This window comes from Rhinolophus sinicus, chromosome 4, assembly GCF_057876585.1.
Source record: "Rhinolophus sinicus isolate RSI-liver-muscle chromosome 4, RSI-T2T, whole genome shotgun sequence".
In the NCBI taxonomy this organism is placed as follows: Eukaryota; Metazoa; Chordata; class Mammalia; order Chiroptera; family Rhinolophidae; genus Rhinolophus; species Rhinolophus sinicus.
The window spans coordinates 46,439,590-46,465,405 of NC_142504.1; the positions used below are offsets into that span (position 1 = coordinate 46,439,590).

A 25,816-nucleotide genomic window follows, 5' to 3' on the forward strand; every position below is an offset into this window, starting at 1 on the left:
AATGCATGAAATGTAGCCATCATTAGAGTGTCATATGGAGTATTTTCACTGCCCTGAAATCCTCCTTGACCTATTTTCAATTTGCATCATAGCTTATTGGTCAGAAGATCTGTCGGCTTTGGGATCATCCTATGAGTTCTAACATTATTTCCCGGAACCATGTGAAGAGACTGCTTCAGAACTATAAGAAACAGGTGGGTCAGAGTGAAAGCACAGCTCCACTAAATGTGTTTTGGATCCTGTTGGCTCATTTCAGCATACCTATATGGATAGCAATTGTAGTTCTTACCACTTTCAAAGAAAAGTTTGTGCTTGTTTTAGAGAGTCAACTAATACCCGAAATGGTTTCTTTTTTAGCCTCAGAGTTCTAGGATTGACAAGTCATCATTTAGTATAGAATTTCTGCCTCTCAACTACTTCATTGAAACATTGACAGATCTAGAATCTTCCAGTCAAGGTAATTCACTCCTGCTCTCAGAGTTTTTGTGCTTCTTCCTTGACACATCAGTCAGTCCCTATTTACTTCTGTGCACACTTTCCTTTCCAAAATACCCCTGTCAGTGGGCCCTTATTGCATTCGGTTTTAATTAGCCATACCCAACTTATCTAGAGTAAATTACCAAAGGAATAATCACCTCTGAGGTCTCTAAGGGTTTCAGAGGTTAAAAACCAATTTGGTCGATGCAAATGACCTTTCTTGGTGCTGAGTTTTAGCACATTTTTACAACACAGTCTCGGAATAATGAATTTTGTTAAAATATAAAATACTTCTTACTTCAGCGAGCTGTGGGAACAACATTATAAATGTTCCATGGCTTCATAGTAACTCTTTTCTCTCCTTCCTTCCCCCCAGCTCTGTATGCTTTTGAAGGACACGATAACGTGGATGCCACGTTTGTGGAGGAAGCAGCTCTGAAACACACCATGATGCTTCTAGGCTTATAAAAAAGAAAGTACAGTTGATCAGCTTCCAATGTTTAATCTTGCTCATCAGCTCTACTTCTATTCTTTAGCAATATTTAAAATTGGGGACCAAAATGAGAATACGGGTGGAGCCATCTGAATTTCAGTTCGGTACTTGTTCAGAGAGAACTAAACTGCAGTGCCTTATCTCAGTTTTGAACAGCGGAGGAGCAGTCAAGTGTCGAGAGATGACAGGCAGTCCAAGGGCGACAGTGGCGTAAGTAAGGCTCTTCCTGGTGGCTTCGTTGGCCAAGAGCTCGTTCCTGTTGCACTCTGAAATAAAATACCCTTTAAAAATGTAGGGAACAGTGCTTAGAAAAACAGACACCCGATGTGTCATTGAAAAAAAACATATGACAAGTGGAAAAATTAAGTGCTGCACAAAAACTGTATCTGGCAAGAGGATACTTTTTAAAAAACTGAATTTGGATGAAGTCAAATCTGCCATTTCTAGTATAGAAGAATTTGCAACCTACAGCAGTTTGTATATACAGTATTTAGAGTAGGATTTGTCTTTGTGATGGTTCAGATGGAACTGTATTTGATGTTTTTAAGCTTTTTATATTTATAAAAGTTTGATTTAGATGTATCTGATTTTTTAAAAAAGAAACAAAACGCTGAAAGCTTGGGCCTGACCCTTTTGTTCTGTGAACATATAGCCTTTTTATTCCAGCCAGAAATCAGGAGTCCATGGATACGTTCCCCCAGAGCACCTCATGACATCTAACTAGTTCTGCTGCTTCTTTTTTCCCTCTTTCCTACGGGGACTTCATCCTGACCCATAAATCCCGTTGCTGCCTGGGGTCAGCCCATAACCCTTTGCTTTTCTCTCTTCACACTGTTTCCCTCAATGAATTTGTGAAATTTAAATCATTATCAGTATCAATAGCTGGTATAATAATTCAACTTTGTTCTAAAATCAAGATTGTGTTCTAAAAATGGTCCTCTCCTATAGAAATCCCGTTTTGGGCCAAATCCTTCAAGCTCACTGAGGCTCAAAATTTTGGAGCCTTATCAGCAAGGCAGTGCTGATTCTTTTCTCTTGATAAAGTCATTATTTTTCATTCCCTACCCTTTTCTTTTCCCACCTGGGTTGTTTCGGTCGCTTTCTAGAGCCTAATCATCTGACTTACATTTGAGATAACACTAGCTTGCTCCTGTCACTCCTCTGTTCAGAATCCTTTAATAACTTGCCATTCGTTACGGGATGAAATCCAAACTCAAGTTCGATGTCTCCCTGATCCTGGCCGCAGACAGTCCCCTGGCATGAACATTCTGTCCCAGCCAGCTCAGTTCACTGGGCCTTGAACACAACTTCTCTCGTTTTACTTCCAAGCCTTGCCTAGGCTGTTGCTCATGCCTGGAATCCCCTCTCCACCTATGAAAGTTTTATTTATGCTAAAGGGCCAGGTAAGAAGTTCCATTGGACTATGACCCCTGGCCTTTCCAGCACACATGGCATCTTGCCTCTCTGAACCAGTAGCACATAGTTGTAATACTTAAATATCCATCCCTTTGTGATTTTTAAAAATTATGTTTCTAGTCTTATGTTGCTAAGCTTCCTATGTGTATCTTTTTTGAATCCCTAATGTGATTACTAATTCCTACAACACAGGAACTGTGTTTATGCAGCATTTCTTTGTATTAACCACTGGCTTATACAGTGGTACTTATCACAGGCACTCCCAAGGAATTGCTTTTCAGTAACTTCACACAGCATTCTGGTTAGATTCAGGGAGACTGAGAATGAGATTAAATTACCCTTCAATCTGGCAGGATGGGGCTTAGGACAGATTTTGTTTGATTTAGCAAAATAAAAGAATGGGGTATTTCTCATACACAGAGTTGTGAAATAAAACTCATAACTGATACCAGTATGAAATAAAGATAGTTTGGGCATTATAATGAATGTAAAATTACAGGTTTCAAATCTACTTGTGTATTCATGAAAAAATGTAAAAACAGAATTAGGAATATACTTGGATGCAATGCAATGAAATTAGAGTAATGAAATAAATGGAACTGGCCTCATTTTCAACTCTTTCACATGCCAAGTTACAAATATGTTTATTGAAATTTTGAAAAATCTGGTATTAGAGCTTAAAATAATCATGAGTTTATCTGCATACAACATTGTGAAAAATTTAGATTTATAAGAAAGATAAATTAAGGCATAATTATTTTGGCAGCAAAAGCATTCTTGTAAAAAGAATCACCATAATATCATTTTTAAAATGACAAGCTTCCCTACTCCTTTTTTTTTTTTTTTTTTTTTTTAACTTTTATTTATTTTAAGTGTGTTTTTCCAGGACCCATCAACTCCAAGTCAAGTAGTTGTTTCAATCTATTTGTAGAGGGTGCAGCTCACAGTGGCCCATGTGGGGGTCAAACTGGCAACCTTGCTGTTAAGAGCACCGTGCTCTAACCAACTGAGCTAACCTGCTCCCTGTTCCTTTTTAATTGAGTTAGATTTACCAACATTTACTTCAAATGTAACTGTTTATTTAACAGTGAGTTAAGCCCCTGTGATGCTTGGAATGTTTTTTTTTTCCGCCAAAGATTCTCTTTCTTTAAAGTCAGTATATTGAGCAGCATTTGTTTGTCTTTAATAAACAAAGACCACTCTGCCAATTTCTGTACTTCATTGAAAATTGATTTATTTTTATTGCATTTTTATGGCACCTGGCCTACTATATATTTCTGAAAGGTAGTCAATATAGAGAATGAAAAAGAAGGAAATGCAGATATATGCTTTGACATAATTGTAGGACAGTTCTACTCAATACCATGTAAAATGCAGCAATTAGTGGATGTAAAAGGAAACCATGTTGTTTTCTGTTGTTGATTAATTGTGGATGTTGTATTTGTCTGTAGTTTAGAGTATTGTGCTGATATTTTCCAGCTGTGGACATGAGGAAGCCTGGCTGAAGCGTGTTCTTGAGAAGCCCGGATTGGTGCACATGTTCAGATTTCAATTGGCTTTATAACGGGTTTCCTTATGTGCCTTATATTGGCCCCAGGTTCACTGGGCTTAAAAGGAGCCAGAGCACCATACGGTTTTGGCAAAGGAAGAGTGGCCTCGGCCTCTGGGATGTAGGCATTTGGACGCGGCTCTGCAGTTGTGTAAACACCACTGGGCAGCTGGCGATTATCTGTTTCCAAGAACTCCTGCAAAGAATGATTTTTCCTTTTCAGTTTTTTTAAAATTCTGGTGAAGTCACTTCATCCCCAGGGCCCACCAGACACAGCTGGGTCTGAGCGGTCTTAGGCTGTGCTGGCCAATATTCCCCCACAGGACAGGAGGTTATGGAGGTGAAGTCACCACACACACACACACACACATACACACACACACACACACACACTCACTCACTCACTCACTCACACACATACATTGCATCTCATTGGAATGACCCATGTTGCTCAAGCATCACTCTGTTCCTGGGGTTTAGGGTTTGTCATCGTCTGGTTGGTGGGCTCTAAATTCACTATATTCCAATCTCAGTATCTTTCATCAAGCACTAATTATTTCCATGTTTTTGTTTTTGACAAAAGTAGGACAATCTATTTCCTTTGGTAAGTCACTGGTGAGCAAGTGTTACAAAGGAAGCGAGAAGGAATAAAGCAGGATGGGAGGCGAGAAATAGTCAGCAGCTTGCTTTGAGCCTCAGGGTCCTCAAGATTCTACCTGTGCTTCTGGAAAAGAGAGAAATCTCTAGCAGCATTAAAAAAAATTCTAAGTGGTGGAGGCAGGCAAATGACAGCTGGGACACCATAGGTAAAATCTGAATGCCCTAAAATTTATAGTCCCAGGCAGTGTGGGAATTACAGATCAAACCCTGTTTTCAGATATTCCTAGCATGTGTGGAATGTACCTTTTAGGGAGTTAATAGTCACCTTTTCAAGGATGTCTACTTGACAATCTGGGAGTGAACTGTGGATCCCAAGATGTAGTCTCCTTAGAAAGAGATGCCTAATTCCATTCTAAGAATATAGAAAGGTCGTGGGAGTAGGCAGAAGAACTGTGTACACAACTTGCATGTGGAACGAGTGATAGACCTCGGCCAGTGGCACTGCGGCCTCTGGTCTGCAGAAACGACGGAGTCTGCAAACGGCTGTGACAGCCATGACATGCAGGAGGCCTCACAAGATGCTGTGGTGGCCACAGCAGGTGGACGTGGACGAGTGAGGAGTGGTCTGAGCAGGGGTGTGAGGACAGAGATCGGAGACCTATGGATAAAACCATCGCCAGCCTGGTCGCTGCCATGCCGGTGGGAGTCCCTTGTATTCCACTCCCCAGCCCAGGGCCTGAGACTGGGTGGAGCCTGGTGCTTGCCAAGAGACCAGCATGGCGCTCTGGACTGTTGTACTTTGACTTGTCTACATAGTAGCTAAAAAACCCAAAACTTCTTTCTTATGACTGTTGGGGACTACGTGTGGTAGAGTAGGAAGTTTTTCATATATTTTGGGAGGATTGAAAGCCCTGAAAACAGCCCTTCCTGGCCACTTTACAAATGCAACATAGAAGCCAAACTTACCCGCGACTTTTCAGCAATGGCCAAGTCATACATTTCTTCATCTCGAAGTACTTTCAGCCATTCTTTCTCAATCTCTTTATTGAGTGGCAGACCCTTTTCTATCCTGGCATTGCAAGAGAAGATGAAGTCTTCTTTCTCCTTGACTTCCTTTTGGAGTTCAATGGCCAGAGCTTGTTTCATGGACAGCTCAGCAACAACAGCCATCATTTTTTCAGTAGCATCTTTGATCTTTTTCTGGTAGCCATTCATCTAGAATTAAAGAGCCCATAACAATGTATGTACGTTAGCCTATGCACACATTCCATGAAGAGGGGAAGCAAAGGGCGGGCTGCTGGCTGTCTATAGTGGTGGGGGTCGTGCTTGCCTGAAGGAAGGAGAGTTTAAGTGAGAAAGAGAAAATGAGAAAGGAGGGAGGGGGCGGGAAACCTCAGTGATTGAGCCCAACACCCTAGCTCTGTCAATAAGGACAAGGAGGGAAAAGACAGAGATACCGTGTTTCCCCGAAAATAAGACCTAGCTGGACCGTCAGCTCTAGTGTGTCTTTTGGAGCAAAAATTTAAAAAGACCTGGTCTTATTTTAATATAAGACTGGGTCATTATAATATAATTATAATATAACATAACATAATATAATATAAATAATATAATACTGGGTCTTATATTAATTTTTGCTCCAAAGGACGCATTAGAGCTGATGGTCCTGCTAGGTCTTATTTTCGGGCAAACACGGTATGTTCCCCAAGTTACCAGTTGGATAGCATCGAGGGGAATTTTTAAGTCTCTGTACTTTTAAGATGTGATGAGGTGAGGAGGATGGGGTGTTCCTGATGTCTAAGTTCTGGCCTAACTTGGCCATGTTATTAATTTGTCACTTACCCAGCAGAAATAAATCTAGAACAAAAACTATATTTAAAAGTTACTCTTTATTTAGATAAGGCAATCAGCAGAGGTTCTGCATCTGAAATGATTTGTAATGGAAACTATCACACCTCAACGTGTTTTTATGATTGATTGTAATTCCTGGGATGCCTAATTATTAGGCCATAACCAAGCATGAACTGAATAACCAGTAATTTGAAATGAAATATTCTGGTTGTGTGTGTTTACCATTTCACATCAGCTATTTTTTATAAAAGAATGAAAAGATAGGACTAAGTGGAATAATTGATTTTAAAAGACAGAATAATAGTGATACTGGACATGGTGGTTCCTCTAAGGTTTCCAGCCCATAGTGCAGCTTTTCAGGGTGGGGCAGTGAGTGGTGACTCCTCCCCGCTGCCAATGCTCTCTATCATATTATCCTGCTTTATTTTTAATTTATATCCTGTTTCACCACTGACGTTATATTACGTATCTATGTATTTGGGTATTTGGTTATAATCTGTTACCCACAAGAATGCACTCTTCATGAGAACGAGGACTGTTTGTTTTATTCACCATATTCCCAGTGTCCAGAATGATGCTTGGAACATAGGAGGCACCAAGCAAAAATAAAATTGAATGTTTGTTGAATGAAGGAATGAGTAAATTCAGTCTGTTTTAATCCTTCAGTCCTTTGAACCAGGGTAAACTGAGATGTGCATATGAGCTTCCAAACACTATACCTGACCTTGAAACCCTCTCCTCTCCTCATAGAGCTCACACTGGTCTGTCTGCACATTTGCTTCGAGGAATGTTGTCCCTAATGGTTTACCTGCCGCTGAAAAGGCAATGACTGATTATTATGTATACACTTTGCCTCCTTAAGGGAGTAGGGAATATAAATTTTTAAAACTCTTCTACCCTGCGGTAATTTTTAGGAAGCATACGTTGAATAAAAATGACTACCATTTAAAGCTTTGGTGCGTCATTATCTCTCTTAAATTTTTTTAATCAGTCACTGCACATTTGAGTGTTGTGTGTATGTATAATTAGCCAACCTCCCTTCTCTGTAAATCAAAAAAGTGATGGCATTATTCTGGGTTGCTCTAAGTTTTTGCCGCTATTTTCCATTTTCTGTTCATTTGGGAAACTTGGAAGAGGCACCGTAAGCTCTCTAGGAAAGAGAAGAGGCTTGGGAAGACATGCATTCTTGTTGAGCACCCACAAGTGACCAGGCCACTCCTGCGTGACTGTGTAATGTTGCAAAACAACTTTCGCTAATATCACACCCATTCCACAGGTCAGGAATCTCAGTTTTAAGGTCATTTATGTATCTTTCTCAAGATCATAAATCACAGATCTGGGATTCGAATTAACATCTTTCTACCTTCTAGCAATGCCTACTATGAGAAAATTATAATTTTAAATATATATATATTTTTAAAAGCCAGGGAGCACAGAAGGTGGGGAAAGGAAAGAGGCGCTGAATCACTAGGCTAGAACTCAGTTGTGCTGGAACCTTCCTGACTATGAGAACAGTTGCAGCAGCCACCGTCTGCATTTCCCTAGCACTGCTGCTGCCCTCCAGAGAGACTGCCATCAGCTTTGACAAGCTCGCCCTCGGCAAAAATTGACTGTCTCCAAAGACAGGGAAGTTCATTTTGCAAAAGGAAGGAAGGCAACATTTAAACAAACATCAGATGTGCTATGTCAGGCAAACTTCATGAGCCTAAAAAAGTCTTAATGTTCTTATTTTATGAGGTAAAGTTGCGAGTTGCACTAGTGCCGCTGGACTGATCTGCCTACCAGTGTAAGTCATCGGAGCGGAAGTGTAAAAGCCAAATAAAAATGGCAAAGGAGACTTGAAATTTAGAATAATTTCCTATTTATTTAGTGTGCCAGAACTGTTTCTAGAATGGGACTGACTGTTTACTTATTGTAAATGTTTTTCTAGAGTGTAGTAGACGCTAAGCATTGGGGAGACAAAGAAGAATGAGGAAGAGTTGCTGCCCTCTGGAGCCCATGATTCATTTTCCTCTCTGTCTCCCCGCACTAGACGGCGGTGTGGGCAATGTGTGCCTTCCTCTCTGATTCTGCCCCCATACCCAGCATGAGGGGAGCACATAGCAGCTTCAGTAACTACTGCCAACTGACTGAAATCCCTGTGCTGTTACAGCGGGAGGCTCCAAGGGGCCCAGAGGTCACGTGATCTTCCGACCACCCAATGGTGCAACGTCCTTCCCTCCTGCCACTGCCCCTTCCAAGGTAGTTGCTGGCAGTTCCTGTCTGACCCTGTGGCTCTGGATCAGCAGTCCTGGTAGAGTAGTTTAATCTTCCGCAATTAGGAAGCTCTGTGTTCCTGGCCTGTCGTCACTAGTGGGGCCTGGTGGTAGCTCCACCCCACAGTGGGATATGCCCATTTGTGTAACGGTTGCCATTAATGTCCCCTTGCATGTCTGGGTTCTGGCTGAGTTCGCATGCAGACCGATGGAGAAGTGAAGCTCTCCATTCACAAGGAACTGGAAAGGATTTAACTTGGCACATGAAATATAAAGCCAATGATTGTCATATTTGAGTAGGTGCCCAGGTAAGTGAAACTTGTACACTGTCATTGAAAGGCTTAGGTTTTTCATGCTGTAAAGTGAATTCAGTCAGGGAATAAGACTGGGACTTATTTTGCACAATTCTCTAAGAGTCATCTTTAGATTTTTCACTTTATATCTTTATGTTTCTCTCATCACAAAGCCTAATCTCCCCAGGGCTTCCTAAACAAAGCAGTCTGCGGAAAACAGATGGCAATAAAGGAGCAAGGCAGAAGAGAGGTAATGGTCTCAGACAGACCTTCTTGGCCAGGAGCAATGTGTCCTGCTTGCAGGCCTGAGTTTTGCTGCAGAGCCTGTCCGTGAGCCGGGAGACCTGCTCGTAGATGAAATCCTTTTCCAGTAATTGCTCCTCCTTCTTGGCCAGCTGTAGTTCCAGCTACAGTCGAAAACAATTTCAATAGGAAGGGGGGGAAAAGGTCATGCAAGTCAAAAACTTCTTTCCTAATTAGAGCACTATTTACCCCCTTAATGAAGAGACAATGCTTTTGTAGTTGCCAAGAGACCTCTAGAAAGTCTTTAGAACTGGGCTGAGTCAAGATTTCCCTTGTCCCAACCCCCTCCAGACAGCCCTGGGAGCTCTTTCTCCCCAGAGCAGAGAAGGGCCCTCTCAGCTCCGTCTAGCTTCCGTGTTGACCTTCCTCTGATATACTACCAGCAGGAAGAGAAATGAATCCATTCAAGATGCCAAAATTGCTCCTTTGGATTATGAGAGACAAAGTGGACATCTTGAAACCATTCAATTTTTGTTCCTTTTGGCAAGCATTGAAAGTCGAGATTAAGTTTTTTTACTAGATTACAATGCAAGGACGATATTAATGGCTAGAAGAATGAGGGATAAATCTGTCCGCATAACATGAGACAGTAGTACAGATATCTGTGACGCTGACCAAGGAGGGGCTAACTGATGCTATTTTAAGAAAGAATGTTTACCGCATCTAATTTTTTGATCATTTCTTCTTCAGTCATATCTTTCCCTGGAAGGAAGCGGGTTCTGTTCTTACCCTCAGGATTTATAAACTGTTTCTCCAGGTCTTTTATTCTGTCTGTACACTGTGAAAACTATTAAACAAGAAAGAAACATTAACTTCAAAACTAACTCTTTTGCCCAGTAAATCTTAAAATCTAGTAGCCCAAGGTCTTGTGTCTTTCACTAGGACCAACACAGGCAAAAGTGGAAGAAAACTCTGAACATGCTCTCATGGGACTTAAGCAACGCTTTTGCTCACTCATGGGATCAGGAGGATGTCTGTAACTGACTCTACCAGGAAAGGTGGTAACTCCTGAGTCATCAAAGTAAAAGCTGAGTTTACAGCCAGCCTTTTGATTACTTCCCACTTCATGTTATACTCATGGGATGTTTGGTTGCAGAGCTCAAACTATACAGACTTAACTTCTTTATTGCAGGTTGTTACAGAGGCCAAAGTGGACAACACACCAGGTAGACAACATACTACACTCCAGTTTTAAACCCTTTCTGAAAATAGCTTTAATGGCTTCCTCCCAGAGAATAAATTCTTAATTAGTAGGTCAACATAATGCACAGTCTGGGAAGAATAGCCTGGATTATTTCTCTTTTTGCCGAACACCCAATATAATATTTTATGTATCAATATATTTGTGGAATTGATGAGACTTTGGAGGTGGATGAAGAAATATGGCCACTCCCAAGTAGAAGTAGCAGCTACACTGAGTTTTTTTCCCTTAATATGGAGTTAAAGTACCGTGTTTTCCCGAAAATAAGACCTAGCCTGACCATCAACTCTAATGTGTCTTTTGGAGCAAAAATTAATATAAGACCCAGTATATATTATATTATATTATATTATATTATATTATATTATATTATATTATACCAGGTCATATAGTAAAATAAGACCGGTTCTTATATTATTTTTTGTTCCAAAAGATGCATTAGAGCTGATGGTCTGGCTAGGTCTTATTTTTAGGGAAACATGATATGCACCTATATGTAATTAAGCATTTGTTGTATTATGATTAACAACACTTAATATTTCCTTCTCTTAATTAGGAAATTAAATAGGAAACAAAACATGGTGCTTACTTATTATCAAAGTGGTGCCTTGGTTGGTCATATTTCCCCATGGGCCTTTGAGGAAAAACTGTTCACTTTTTCCTTATAAAATAGTGTTCTTGTGTCCTAAAATAGTTCTTGTGACTTCCAAGATCCCTAAAAGGGACCTCTTATTGCAAGCATCGGGAAAATATGACTCACAATAATCCTTGGGTTAGACTGTTGGATGATTAAAAACTGTTTCAAGCAACTGAAAAAATGCAAACCATAAGAGAATTCCGAAAATGATGCAAAAATGAGAAGGCTTTGAGAAAAACACAGAACACTGCAGCTTTTACAGATAACAGGATATGACAGGGATCCAGCACTACAAGGCAGGGTACAAAATGGCTTGTCCGAAGCCCAAAATTTCACATCAAGTCGTTCAAAGTGCCCACGTGATTCGTGCTGAATAGACAAATAATTAAGAGAAGACTAATGGGGAACTTTGTATTCAACTGTTCTGAAGCTTAGAACTAACTGGTAGAATAGTAACTGGTGATAACACATAATCCCTATGTCTCAATTCATATGCAGTCAGAATGGTAAAGGTTCACATCAGATAGTCCAGTACTGTCGTTAAATGCATAATATTTCCTCTTGGGTAAACTGAATTCATAGCTCGCACCAAATAACTGGTTTGATACAATAAAATGTCATATACAGTTTTTAGCCGTGGGTTCTCCCATTCACTTTTTCAATAAGTGTAGTCCTGATTTAGATGGATTGGCTGGAACAAAAAATATATTTTAAGAACAACTAATTATATCCATTGACTAGAAGTATTTATCTGCAATTAACACAAATAAAATGTTTACATAGTAGAGAGTGAAGTTTTTCTGTTGTGGATTTTATTGAATTTAGTTTTTTTGTTCTGCTGGGCATCTTGATAGTTTAGTATGAGCAAAGATGTCCCTAAAACTGTGCTTTGGGAGAGCTAGGGAGAGCTAAATTATTCTGTAAAGTGGAATGAGACAAGTATGAAGTGCCTGGGGGAGGTAGGTGGGGGTGGTGGTGGTGGTGGGAAAGGCTGAAAGACAAGCCAGTGAAATGGAGTCAGGCTAGGATGCTGCATGGGGTAAGATACCCTGGGGACTGTTCCTGGTCTGGAGTGGCCCTATGGAACTTTGAAGGACGTGGATGTCTGATATTTAACTTGAAGTGCTTTGCATTTCTGTAATGTACCCTCTTACACTGTTGCTCCAAATCTTCAGTAAAGTCAGTTCACCGACCAAGGCCTTGCATGAATGGTTTTGCGTAGGTGCGATCTGAACAAGGAGCGAGCCCTACGTCTGCACTGAATGGCACCCAAGTGGAGCAGGCACTGTGTGTGCAAGCTGATGTGGGGGTCGCCCAAACAAACCTCACTGGATGCCTGTGTCACAGGAATCCTGAGGGAGACCTGTGGGAGGCGTGGGGAATGTTCCAGACAATCCATCCAAGTCAGGGCTACACTTACTGAAGAAGTGAATGGGAGAACTTATGGCTAAAAAACAAACACTGGAATCAGAACCGTGGCATATTTGTGCAAAATGAAAGATCCTGTCATCTACATAGCACATACACATTCCAGTGACATAAAGTATGAAAGTAGATCCATCATCCAGTCCCACAAGTCCTGTGAATCCCCATGACATGATTATATTTAAAAAGCAGAACCCAAAGCTGTGTTTACAGCATGAGCTAATGAAAATAATTTATTTGTACACCTAGAAAAAGACTAGAAGGATCTCTTCCAGATTTTTGATAATTTCAATAGTGATTATATCTTGGGGATAGAATTTTATTTTCTTCTTTAAAAATTTTATGTTTTTCAAAACATTATTAACTGAACATGTCTCAATTTTGTAATCAGAAAAAAGTCTGAAAGCAAACCTGACATTTTAGACAACTTTTTATAGGCTAAAATTTGTTCCTACATCATGTCAATGGAAAAAAGTTTAAGCCACAATTTTTTAGCTTAATTTTTTCTTATAGTTTCATTAAGAAAAAACTGCAATTACTACATGTGAAGAAAGTAGCTTTATTTTCTGTCTTTTATTTGCTATTTCATGTTTAAACCTTTTGGCTTTATTCCACTTTTAAGAAGGCCATGTCGGAGGCCAGGTTATTAAATTACAGGAAAACTACGTGGGTTAATAAGGAGTCTAATTATATGTGATTGCCAATTAATAACAAACAGCGATCTTGGCTCCAGAGGGCAAAAGTACTAAAAATAAGAGAGCTAGATGGTCCCCAAGGTCTTTCCAGCAAACATCAGAAGTAATTATGCTGGTAACAGTAAAATAAAGAATTTGCGCTATGAGGAAGCTGAGCTAGAGTTGAGATTTGGGAGGGTCAGCATTCCAGGAAAGGCAGAAAATGCTTCATGCAGCCGGTGGGGGGGAACAAAAAAAAGATAATCTGTAGCTCAGCTGCCTGAAGCTTAGATATCACCCTGTGGCAGTGTTCCAAGGCGTTTTTAAACAAGACATTTAACTTACGGGTTCTTACAGATACGACCTACAAAGCAATAATGGAGGAGAAAAAATCAGCAAATGTCCTGGAAGTGTCTCCTGAACACTTGCCCACCTGGATCTGGAGCACGGCCAAGTCGCCATCCAGGGACTTCTTGGCTGGCAGCAGTTGCTTGGTCACATGAATCTGCCTTTGCTTCTCAGCAATCTTCAGTTTCAGGAATCGGATCTTTTCCTCCAGGACATGTATTTCAGTTTCTGCACTTAGTTTCATTTTCTCTTGGATATTTATTTTTTCATAAAAAATGCACACTTCTTCTTCCCGCTCTATCAGCTGAACACCACTATGGTCAAATCGAGAGGTAGAGGCTAAGAGGATGTTCAGGCCACAGTTTTACTAGTCATTGGGGTTCCCTTGGATTTCGGTGCAAACTACACAACAACATTGCATAATTCTAGAAGAAAATCCATATACACTGGTGGTTTTCTAGTCAAACTCCGCACTTTGATTTTGGGGGGATAGGAGACGGACAGTTGTTCAGTGTCTCAACTCTGAGTGGACTGGAAGGTTGGCGGGCACAGTTTCTGTGCAACTTGCCAAAGGTTTCCCGGGGTGAGAGAGAATGTCATTCCCCATGCAAGAACAAAGTGACCCCGTAATCTGATTTTCTGCAGACCCCCTTTTCTTAGACTTGCCAACCAAGGTCCTGTGGGAAGTACCCAGGCAGATGGCCAGGGAGTGTTTCTACAGTGATTCACTTCAATGTAATTTGCCAGGTTCTTTTAAAGTTCACAATTTCTGATGCAAATTTCCTAAGAAATAGGCAACATTCTGTCATTTATAGTCATGCCAGGGGAAGTGCCTTCCTTGTGAGGAGAATATAGGGAAGACACAAAGTAACAAATGTCTAATTCCAGCCCCACAGATCTGACCAGGGCCTCGGAGTACACAGCCTCAATGCTTTGTCTTGTGCCAGGAGCCAAATAAGAGGACTTTTTCCCCCCAGAGAGAACACCTGCCAGCCCTTTGAAAAATGGTGTTCTTCACCACCTTGAAGTGCTTCCCACACACTGTGCATATCTGTTATCCCAGAATTCATCTGTAATCGCTTCTATCGCTTTCTCTCTCCTCTTCCCTCAAAACGTGTACATATAGCTGTACGTGGCTAATCTTAGCTCTATATTTTGTCTCATTTGCTGTTCATTGGCTCTTCTCATGATCTCCTCAGTTCTCTTGACAATGGAAGTCAGGAGCAATGCTTTACCACCAGGATCTAGTACTTGCACAGAACACAGCCTTACAACCCAGGTTTGATGAAAACCAATCTGATACCAGATGTGATTACTAGAGGGCTCTGCCATCTACGTGCCAGAGTTCTCAAAGTACAAGCAACTTGGGAAACCCCCTAAAGTAGTAATTGATTAATGATATAGTTGTAGCCTGGAAGAAATAATGCTTGATGAGAAAGGTCTTACTTACTTGATAAGAAAATGAACTGAGAGAGTGGCTGAATAAATATCACTATATGAACAAACCTGTAACAAAAAAATGGATACAAGATCCAAAGACTTATATATGTCAATTTTACTGAAGTAATTTGATGGTATCAGAGGCATCCTGAATGGTCGTCTGGGAAAGGACTTTGATCTTCAAGCGAACAACTTCCCAAACTTTACTCTTGCCTGTCTCTCTTACAAGGAGTGAGTTTCTTACTTTCAGGCAAAACAAACACCTACCCGTCCCCCACCCACACGGCTAGTGAAACCTGAATGTCAAATGTCCCTCACTACCTACTGTCAAGTCTACACAGAAAAAGGGGCAACATTTTTAAACAGGATCATGGGTACTTCATTCTCACATTAGGTTCCTGGTTTACCTTTCATTCCGACGCTGAACAGCTCGTTCATATTTTTTGCGAAGCTGCACCATTTCCTCTTCAATGATTGTGATCATATGGGCAAGTCTGTCAATGTTACTTAACTGGACTTCCTTCTTCTCTCTCATTTCCTGAAGTTTTACTACGATTTTGCACACGTCGTTTTGCATGCTTTCTCTAATGGTGACATTGTTGGCATGTTTCAGCATGGAATTCTGTAGCTTTCTTTAAAAATAATGAGAAACGGGTAAGATGACAATTGTCTTTAGTTTCTTTAAAAATAATGAAGATTTCTGAAACACATGCCATATCAAAGTAGTTCCTCCTTTAGTACATCCCTTGAAATGACAATAGGAGTAGTAATAATAATATTCATCCTGTGATACTCTTCAGGAATTCCTGTAATCCCCCCAGGTCACAGATCCCCCCTCCATATGGATTAGGACATCTTTCCTTTGTGCCCCAAGCCTCTGCTGTCCCCCTTTATCACAGTGAGAAACTATAGTAATTCATTTACTGCTCTGTCGTCCCTAGGAGACTGTGCCCTGTTAAGGACAGAGATGGTATATCTGATAATGTCCATTGGAACTAAGGCTGTTCCCAATTCAGTACGGCATCACAATACATACTAAATTAATGCATGGCCTCTGTAAATGACATTTTACTTTCATGTAGGATGAGAACCTGATTAGGAAATTAGATTTTCTTTTTCATACCAATCCCCTCCCTCCCACCCTGCCCCTCCACTACTCACACACAAGAGCCAGTTTTGTAATATTTGTAATATGAAAGGAAACTGGGCAATACTGGCCACCAGAAAAATTTCAGGCTGTATACACTCAATAGATCAGGGACTAAATATAAGTGAAAGAGTCCAACAGATGTTGGCACTTGGTAAGTAACAAATTAAAAAAAAAAAATTGCTGGACACTTCTGAGTACTTTTACATGGATTAGCTCATTTTAGAATAAAAACTCGTATAAAATAGGGACTATTTTTAAAGGTAAGGAAAGTGAGCCCAGAGGGGTAAGGTAGTTTGCCCAAGGTCACACAGCTAGTAAGTGGCAGGGCTGGGATCTGAGTCTAGAGAGCCATCTGTCTTAACCATTCTGCTGTACAGCCTCCCACAAGACCATGAAATACTTCAAATCTACAACCGGGGATGCTGGTTGATAAATATGTGATTGTCTTCTAACTTTACATGCAAATTATCAAATTGGTGCTTTTCTTTCTGATTGGGTAAATGAAAATAAATATAGTAAGCATAGTTATATATTACAGTTTTTCATTCATTGAAAACTAGATGGCTCCCAAACAGAAGAAGAATATGGAATCACATTCAGATGCTTCAATTGTCATCAGTAAAGCCAGATGTCTGAGCAAGGGCTTTTCTAGCTTTGTAAAAGATTATTATTTTTTATTTTATTATCCCTAGGGTATTTTAGAGTTCAATGAATCTGAACAGACGTCTTTGAACAGACAATAGTTTTTATAACACTTACCTTTCTTGAGTAACCGCACTATTTCTTAAAATTTCCAGTTCATTTAATGACATTTTATGCCTTTCTTTTATTTCATTTACTTGCTGGTGAGCTTTGTGAAGTAAGTTAACAAATTTGTTTCTTTCATTTCGAATAGTGTCATACAGTTTAGCAAACTCTCTGAGTCTGTGAAAATACAAGTGTTTTTGAAACTTGTGAAATAAAGATCTGTTTCTCTGCCACCTAACTAGATAAATCATCATGTAATTCTTTACCTCCTATGAATTTCACGTTGTTTCTTCCTGTGTATCCTGATTTCAAGATCCTTTGCTTTCATCTCCTTCACAATGTTAGTATACCTTTGCTGAAATATAAAATTTATGTGTGAAATAATAATTTTTAAAAAGCTCATCACCATCAACATATGAATACCCCCATCCTCACCATCTCATTCCTATCCATTAAGGAAAATTCTATCTTGGCTGGTTGGGTTGATCAGGGGAAAGACAGAGGGAGAGATCTGAAAATTGCCTGGCCAGCTGAACTGAATGACACTGGCCAGGACAAAGGGTTAATTAAGGAAGAGAAAGAATGAGAGACGAAGAAAGGAAAAGCGCCTGCACAAAATGGGTTTGAGGAAAAGTTCGGTGAACTTTTGAGGGAACCAAAGAGTGGTTCTGAGTAGCATGGTTGGGGCTGGGTGAGTGAGGAGTTTGTGGAGGATAGATGAGGGAAGAAGAATTCTAGTAAGTTTTGATAATGTTATAAATTGAATCCTCTGTGGTATTTTGTGAGACTGAAGCCGTGATTTTAAACTACTTTTCTATATTGGGTGTGTTTTCCTACACAATGAAGCACCATGCTGAGATCAGCCGTCAGCCATAAGGAGTTGTTACAGATGACACATGAATATTTTAAAAGACAGCATTTACAGTTCTAAAATCCTAAAAATATACCCAGTGCTCAGTACACCAGTTACATTCTTCAAATATAAAGATACTGGGTCCTTCATCTAGGGTAAGAAACAAATTCAAAGGTGAAGTATTTGCTGGTAGAAACCAGAGGACATAGTTTCTGTCATCCTTCTGTTGAGCACTGAGAGCAAAACCCATTTGGCATGAGTGACTAAAAAGAAACTATATGTCAGAGCCAAGACTGACGTGTAGCAATTTTATGTCACTCTCAGTGAGAACAGGAATCAGGAAAAAACTATTATTATTTAAGTAACTACATGTGTAAAGAATTCAACAGATATAAAAATTTAGTGTCATCCACTCCCATCTTGGGGATAATAGCAGCATCGGTTTTTCCGTTTGCCTTTTGTCTTTTTTTAGGGATGTAGATGACGTGTGAAATAAAATGATAAGATGGACTATTGTCATCTGGAAATTACAGCTTATTACAGCTAATGTTTAACAGACTAATTCCCAATGCTAAGAATACTTAAGGAAAACAATATTTTCCCTTTATTGATTTCCATATTTCAAGAGAGAATTGTGTGCTTTTATAGGAATAAGCTCATTTAATAATGAGGCTTGGTTTACACAGATTAGTCACACATAGATAAAATACATTTCAATTTTTGAGATTAATTTAAAAATTGTAGAAGTCACAAAATAGATCCTTGTTCCTGGTAACAAGTGTCCCTCTGCTCCTTCTCCCCTCAGCCACCCTGTTCTCTCAGGCTGCCTTCTCTCCTCCATTCCTCTTTGGCCACTGTCTTTCCTTTTTTAACTCTGTGAGACCCAGCTACCCCATGAACTCTATTGGGCCAACCATGCTAAGCTCTTTCAGTTTCTCAAGTGTTCTGAAGGGGGAGAAACAAACAGTTAATGGGGAATTGGAAGCCTTTGCTGTGGGTTGTGTGGTATAGATCTTTTCCTCAGTTTTCTCTGCAAAATCTTTATTTAACCTCATTGCTCAATAATGCTTTGATATGAGTCCTTTCTGGAGAATAAGAGATGCTACACCATGTAAATACATGCTCAGAATTAGAACACAGGCTGCACTTAGAAATACCCAGCATCTGGGCCACATCGTGAATTCAGATTTTCCTGTTTAGTGATATGTCATATCATATTCATTTTTTAAAGATTTTTATTAAAATATAGCTAACATACAATATTCGTTTCAGGTATACACAATAGTTATTCAACATTTATATACCTAAAGAAGTGATCACCATAAGTCCAGCAACCATCTGACACTGTACCACACTATACAATATTGTTGACTATATTCCTCATGTACATTACATCCCCATGACTTGTTTTATACCTGGAAATTTGGACCTCTTTTTCCCCTTACCCTTTCCCTCCCTTTTTTACTTTTCAATTACAGTTGACATTCAATATTATTTTATATTAATTTCAGGTGTACAGCATAGTGGTTAGACATTTATATAATTTATGCAGTGATTTCCCTGACTAGCCTAGTACCCACCTGGCACTATACATAGTTATTACCACATTATTGACTATATTCCCTGTGCTTTACTTTACATTCCCATGACTATTTTGTAACTACCAATCTGTATCTCTGAATGCCTTCACCTTTTTCTCCCTGTCCCCAAGGATGCCCCCTCCCATCTATCACCCCAATAAATCTAATGCCCATCTGACACCATACATAGATATTACAACATTATTAACCATATTCCTTATTCTATACCCTACATCCCCCTGACTACTTTGCAACAACCAATTTGTACTTAATACCTTCCCCCTTTTCATCCAAACCCTCAAACCCTTCTCCCATCTGGCAACCATCAAAATGTTCTCTGTATCTATGAGTTCATTTCTTTTTTGTTTGTTTCTTTTATTTAGATTCCACATGTAAGCAAAATCACATTACATCTGTCTTTTGCTGTCTGATACTTCACTCAACACAATACCCTCCAGGTCCATCCATGCCACTGCAGATGGCAAGAACCCATTCCCTTCTATGGCTGAACAATATTCCTCTTTATCCATTCATCCATCAATAGACACCCAGGCTGCCTCCACATCTTGTCCATTGCAAACAATGCTGTAACGAAGATAGGGATGCACATGTACCCTTGAAGTAGCATTTTGGGGTTCTTTGGATAATTACCCAGAAGTCCTTCTTTGTTAGTTGTTATAGCTTTTGTTTTAAAGTCTATTTTGTCTGGTATAAGTATTGCTACCATAGATTTTTTTTTTACATTTCTAGTTTCATGAACTATCTTTTTCCCATCCCTTTACTTTCAGTCTGTGTGTCTTTTGATCTGAAGTAAATCTCTTATAGGCAGCTTATGTAAGGGTCTTGTTTTCTTATCCAGTCAGTGCCCCATTTTCCGATTGGAGAATTTTATCCATTTACATTGAAAGTAATTGTTGATAAATATGTAGTTATTACCATTTTATTTTTCATATTTGTGATCATTTTTCTTTTTTTTTGGTCTTAAAGAAGTCCCTCTAACATTCCTTGTAATACTGGTTTAGTGGTAACTCCTTTAGCTTTTTCTTGTTTGGAAAGGTCTTTATCTGTCCTTCAATTCTAAATGATAGCTTTGCTGGGTAGAGTACCTTGGTTGTAGGTCCTTACTTTTCATCACTTTGAACATTTCCTGCCAATCCCTTCTGGCCTGCAAAGTTTCCGTTGAGAAATAAGCTGACAGTCTTATGGGAGCTCCCTTGTAGGTAACTAACTGATTTTCTCTTGCTGCTTTTAAGATTCTCTCTTTATCTTTAACCTTTGTCATTTTAATTATGATGCATGTTGGTGTGGACCCCTTTGGGTTCATCTTGTTTGGGACTTGCTGTGCTACCTGGGCTTGTATATCTGTTTCCTTCGCCAGGTTGGGGAAGTTTTCAGTCATTATTTCTTCAAATAGGTTTTCAATTCCTTGTGCTCTCTCTTCTCCTTCTGTTACCCATATGATACGAATGTTGGTACACTTGATGTTGCCCCAGGGGCCCCTTAAACTCTCTTTTTTTTTTTTTTTTTTTTTATTCCTTTTTCTTTTTGCTGTTCTGATTGGGTGTTTTCTGTGACTTACCTCCTAAATCACTGCTTCGATCATTTGCTTCACCTAATCTGCTGTTGATTCCCTCTAATGTAGTCTTCATTTCAGTTATAATAGTCTTTATTTCTAACTGGTTCTTTTTTCTATATTCTATCTCTATTTTTATAATTCCTATCTCTTGTTAAAGTTCTCCCTGAGATTACTGAACATCCTTATAACCAGTGTTTGGAACTCTGTGTCTGGTACATTGCTTGTCTCCATTTTGTTTAGTTGTTTTTCTGAAGTTTTGTCCTGTTCTTTTATTTGTGAAATGTTTCGTTGTCTCCCCTTTTTGGCAGCCTCCCTGTGTTTGTTTCTATGTAGGGCTACTATGCCTCCAGTCTTAGGAGAGTGGTCTTATGTGGTAGGTATCCTGTGGGGCCCAGTGGTGCAGTCTACCTGATCACCAGAGCCGGGTCCTCCAGGTCCCTTGTGTGGGTTGTGTGTGCTCTCCTTTTGTGGTTGAGCCTGATTGTTGTTGGCACACCAATGGGAGGGACTGACCTTTGGGCTGATTGGTTATGAACAGTGGCTGTGACTACAATGGAGGAGCTGTTTTTCAGGGGCTGACCCTACAGAGCAGGGTTTACTTTAGTGAGGCTCAGGTGCCTGCCCAGTCTGCCCTTTGGGTGTGTCATCCTTGGAGGTGGCTGCCTGATGCTCTGACCTAGTCTGAAGCTGGCCACTAGGACTGCCAGCCCTGGGGTCTCCTGGGAGGGGACCCGCTCACTGCAGACTAAATTCAGTCTGTGCCCTGCCCGGGGCCACTTGGCATGATCCACAAAGCAATCCAGAGATGGCTGCTGCCTGTGCTGGGCTTGGACATGCCCTGAGAGTCCAAGCTGTGAACCAAGGTTGGCTGTCACTAGTGCCAGGCTTAGGGCTGCTCAGCCAGAGGTGTGGGACATGATGAAGCCAGATGCTGCTTGTTTGGGTTTTGTGAACCTTTGGGAAATTTTAGGAATGTCTGCAGCATGAGCCAAGGCAGGCCGTTTATACGGAAAAGCCACTGGAAGCGGCTTGGATGTACCCAAAAGATTGGTGGGGCATGGTCTCAGTGAATCACTAGGGCAGGGCAGAGGAAAGGTGATAGCCAGTTTGATGGAGCCTCAGATGTGGTCTCTGCCTGCGTCTGCATGCAGGGGTGGGGGCTGCTCAATAGAGAAACAATGGCTTCTATCAGCTCCTTCGTCCAGAAGAAAGGTGTCCCTCCAGCCCTTACCCTGATGCTAAGCACTTCAGTTCCTCCTGGTATGTCCCAGGTGCTTTTCAAGCTGCTGCCCCAGCATGGGAGCTCTGAGTGAGCAAGTCCGTCAGCCAGCAAGTCAGTGCATGGGCCCTTTAAGTGAGCAAGTCCGTCAGCGAGCAAGGAATGCCTGGGAGTGTACCTGCCCTCCATCTCACTCAGTCACAATCTCCGCTGGTTTTCATGGTCAGAATTTATGGGTACTTCTCCCCCCGGCACTGAGACGCTGGGCTGGGACCCCTAACTCCTGGGGAGGGGGCTCCACAGCTGAGATATCCCTCCCAGTTTTTAATGGTCACACGTGGATGTAAGATCAGCCCGTTTCACATCTATGCCCCTCCCCCAAGTCTTAAGGTAGCTTCTTTTGTCTGTCCATAGTTGTAGGGCTTCAGTTCAGCTAGACTTTAAGTGATTCTCAGTGACGGTTGTTCTGTAGTTTAGTTGTAATTGATGTGGTCACGAGAGGATATGAGCACTATGTTTACCTACTCTGCCATCTTGATCGGAAACCCTCCATATCATATTTATTTTTAACAGGGAACCTCTGGTTCTGATATTGGAGTTTCAGCTGGCAGGGCAGGAGGGTTGTTTTTGCTGTAGGTTTCACTGGTGCTGTGGTTTGGCAATGTCACACTGGGTCAGCTCTGGTACTCTGTGCGGAGCCCAGCAAAGCCATGGAGAGAAGCAGTAACTACGGGTATCCTAGTGTTGGTTTAAATGATGCTGGCTTGGTGGACTTGGGAGGGAGAGTGGCCTAATGCTACCACTCTTGAGTTGTTCCGAGGCAAATTATAGTTGGATGTGACATTGTGTTTCCCCGAAAATAAGACCTAATTGGCAAATAAGCCTTAGCATGATTTTTTAATAAGACATCCCTGGAAAATAAGCCCTACCGTGTTTCCCCGAAAATAAGACTGGGTCTTACATTAAATTTTGCTCCAAAACATGCATTAGGGCTTATTTTCAGGGGATGTCTTATTAAAAATCATGCCAGGGCTTCTTTTCTGGTTAGTTCTTATTTTGGGGGGAACATGGTGTGTCCTGTGCAGCTGTCAGCTATGCCCACCACCTTATTCTTATTGAAATTGTTATCTGTTCAAATCCTTTGTTCATAGTGATTGATCTAGCTGTTTCTCTCTCTAGACCTTTGACTATTGCTAATTGAATCCGGGGACTATTTTTCAGTGCATGATTGAGTCTTGTTTTGAGAAGCTCTATAGTCACTGGAACTTGAAGGAGACTTAACAACTGTAGCTTTCTAAAGAATATTGTGTCAAAATGAGGCTACACCGAACTATTGTAGTAATTATTAGATGGTTACAAAAATGCAGTTACCTGAGCTTTCAGGAAATCCTTGGATTTTTGCTCTTTCTCAATAATTTTGACTTGAGTCATACGGACAAGGCTGAATACCAGCTCTCTCATGGTTTCTTGCTCCTTTAAAAGCTTGTTTTCTTCTGCAATCTGCTGTTCTACTAACTTAGACTCAGCTTCTGATAGGAGTTTCTTTTGAAAAACAGAACATATCATAATTTATTTGTTTGGAAGAATACACTAAGGCCAGTATCTTAGACTATTTTTTCATTTCCATTGTCCAACTTATTTCGTTAAAACAAAAAGTAACTGTACTGTCTTAGCTCCAAGTATTTTCTTTATCTTATAAAAGAATGTGCAAATATGATAATATGACATAACTTTTTCTTATTCAGACTGCATTCTCAAGTAACTTTAAGAAAAAGAAGAGACATAAAAGCATGTTTTAAAATACTTTGACAGTAGCTTGAATAAAAAAAAATTGAAAATTTAAATTAGACATTGGTGAAGTATATGATTTATTGTTTATTATTAATATAATCAGTAGCTCCTTTATTTCAAAGTCTCATGAATTTGTATAATTTTTGCTGGTTCAAATACATTTCTCCCAAATTTAATGTGAGTTTGGAGTGGACTTTACGATGAAGAAAGAGACCCACATTAAATAGGGTCAGACTTTCTTGGATGGCTCTCTAGTTGACGAGATTTCAAGGAGCACTGTTAGAAACCCAGCCACTTCATGTTAATCATTCTTAGAAGCTTAAATGAGAGTTGATATTAACCTGTTGGGCCAAATTCCTTCTAGCTACTTCAACTTCCTTGTGGAGTTCTCTCCTTCTCTCAGATAACGTAGAATCATCTTTAGGGATAGCTTCAATCTGGAAATGAAAGTTGAAAACAAGAAAGACATATTTGAGGTCATGTAGTGAACTTCATGTACCTTTTGAAAATGGTGGGCAAATTATGACTCTCAATCTTACAGAAACTGCCTATCTTGCTGAATATTCTTTATAAAGCCATGGAAAACTAAAATATAAAGACCTGCCAAAAATCTATAATTTACTAGCTGCAAATATTCTATTTCTCATTCATTTGGAAATAAAATAAATCTTACTACTAATAGCTGATAACATTTATAGAGCATTGACTATGTGTCAGGCAAAGTTCTAAGTGCTCATATGTATGGTTTTATTTAATCCTCACAATAAGCTCGTGAAGTAGGTAATATTATTATCTCCAATTGTACAGATGAGGAGAATAAGGTACAAAGACATTTAAGCGACTTGCCTCAATAGTGTAGGTACAGACCCAGGCGGTTAGACTTAGAGCCCACGATCCTAACACTGTAAATATTTTACTGCCTCTCTAACTCATCACTCAGCAGTTTGAAAACATGCATATTCAAATTATATTTATTATACTTGTAAATTGTGAATTCATTTATGAAATCCTATAGCTTAAAGAAAAAAATAGGAGCTATTTATTTATAACAGTGCGAATAGTTGGCTACTCTTATGTAGTAGTTTGATGAGTAGCTGGAAAGTTCTTAAACAAAAGAAAACCATCTTTACTTTTTTTGTTGATACCAGAAATTCCACCATTACATTTATATTGTATTGGCTTGTCCTTCTGTCCTCTGTTAAAGTACTTCAGGGAGAGGCAACATCTCATTCCATCAGTCTTTGCTGCCTTTTTCGGCATGAACTTGTCAGATTCTTTATGATGGAGAAGAGAGAAGAGAGGAGGACACATGGCAGCTGCTGGGGAAATACCACCCACAGATAGAGGAAGGGTTATTGTGGGGTGTTGACAGCATCCTCAGAGCAGGTTTAGAGTTGGGCCTTTATACTAAAAGCACATGACTCCGATTTGATGTGGTTTGTCTCCTACTGTGACAGCACATACTTGTAGGCACCAAGGTAGAATACTGGCTAAAGTTTGTCCCCAGAAGGGAAGATCATACTGTTTAGCAATTTAAAGGTCATCTAACAGGATCATTCTGAGCTTATGCTGCTCTTTTAAACTAGCTAAAGGGTGTCTTTGGAGGTCCCCACATCCACAAACCATCTCTACTCTCAGATGCCTGAGGACGTACTGCTGTGCAGAGTCTCCCCTACCGTGGAGAAATAGTTGCTGACATGCACACACTGGACTTAGACATGGTCCTGTGAAATCCACATAACAATATACAGAACTTGTGTTTTGATGAGCAGAAAATTGCTATAGCAGGTCAGAAAATGGAGAACTCAACGTGAACTTGAATAATCAGGGACGATTTCATGGAAGAGTTAAGAAGACAGCAAGGAAGAGTTTGATTTCTTCTTCTGGAAGGTGGAGTTAATTCTTCTGGGACAGAGGGAGTCCAGCAGGCTTCCTAGT

At 40.1% G+C, this 25,816-nt stretch overlaps 2 protein-coding genes across 8 annotated transcripts in view; one reads left to right on the forward strand and one right to left on the reverse strand.

Moving 5' to 3' along the window:
* The window catches only part of GSAP (gamma-secretase activating protein), a 101,140-nt gene extending 99,562 nt beyond the window's left edge, over positions 1-1,578 (forward strand). For all 4 annotated transcript variants that reach the window (XM_019744568.3, XM_019744572.3, XM_019744569.3 and 1 more), the window contains 3 exons: positions 93-194; positions 358-457; positions 854-1,578. In XM_019744568.3, the coding sequence (XP_019600127.2) occupies positions 93-194; positions 358-457; positions 854-945 (294 nt within the window). In that variant the 3' untranslated portion in view covers positions 946-1,578. The remainder of the gene's footprint in view (positions 1-92; positions 195-357; positions 458-853) is intronic.
* A 2,025-nt stretch (positions 1,579-3,603) lies between these two features.
* The window catches only part of CCDC146 (coiled-coil domain containing 146), a 129,714-nt gene continuing 107,501 nt past the window's right edge, over positions 3,604-25,816 (reverse strand). For 3 of the 4 annotated variants that reach the window (XM_019744541.3, XM_019744542.3, XM_088797794.1), the window contains 10 exons: positions 24,220-24,315; positions 23,459-23,629; positions 17,126-17,214; positions 16,872-17,036; positions 15,370-15,594; positions 13,608-13,836; positions 9,896-10,024; positions 9,204-9,341; positions 5,502-5,750; positions 3,604-4,131 (listed from right to left, as the gene is read on the reverse strand). In XM_019744541.3, coding sequence (XP_019600100.3) covers positions 3,928-4,131; positions 5,502-5,750; positions 9,204-9,341; positions 9,896-10,024; positions 13,608-13,836; positions 15,370-15,594; positions 16,872-17,036; positions 17,126-17,214; positions 23,459-23,629; positions 24,220-24,315 — 1,695 coding nt within the window. In that variant the 3' untranslated portion in view covers positions 3,604-3,927. The remainder of the gene's footprint in view (positions 4,132-5,501; positions 5,751-9,203; positions 9,342-9,895; positions 10,025-13,607; positions 13,837-15,369; positions 15,595-16,871; positions 17,037-17,125; positions 17,215-23,458; positions 23,630-24,219; positions 24,316-25,816) is intronic. The other variant, XM_074340627.2, reaches the window with a different exon arrangement.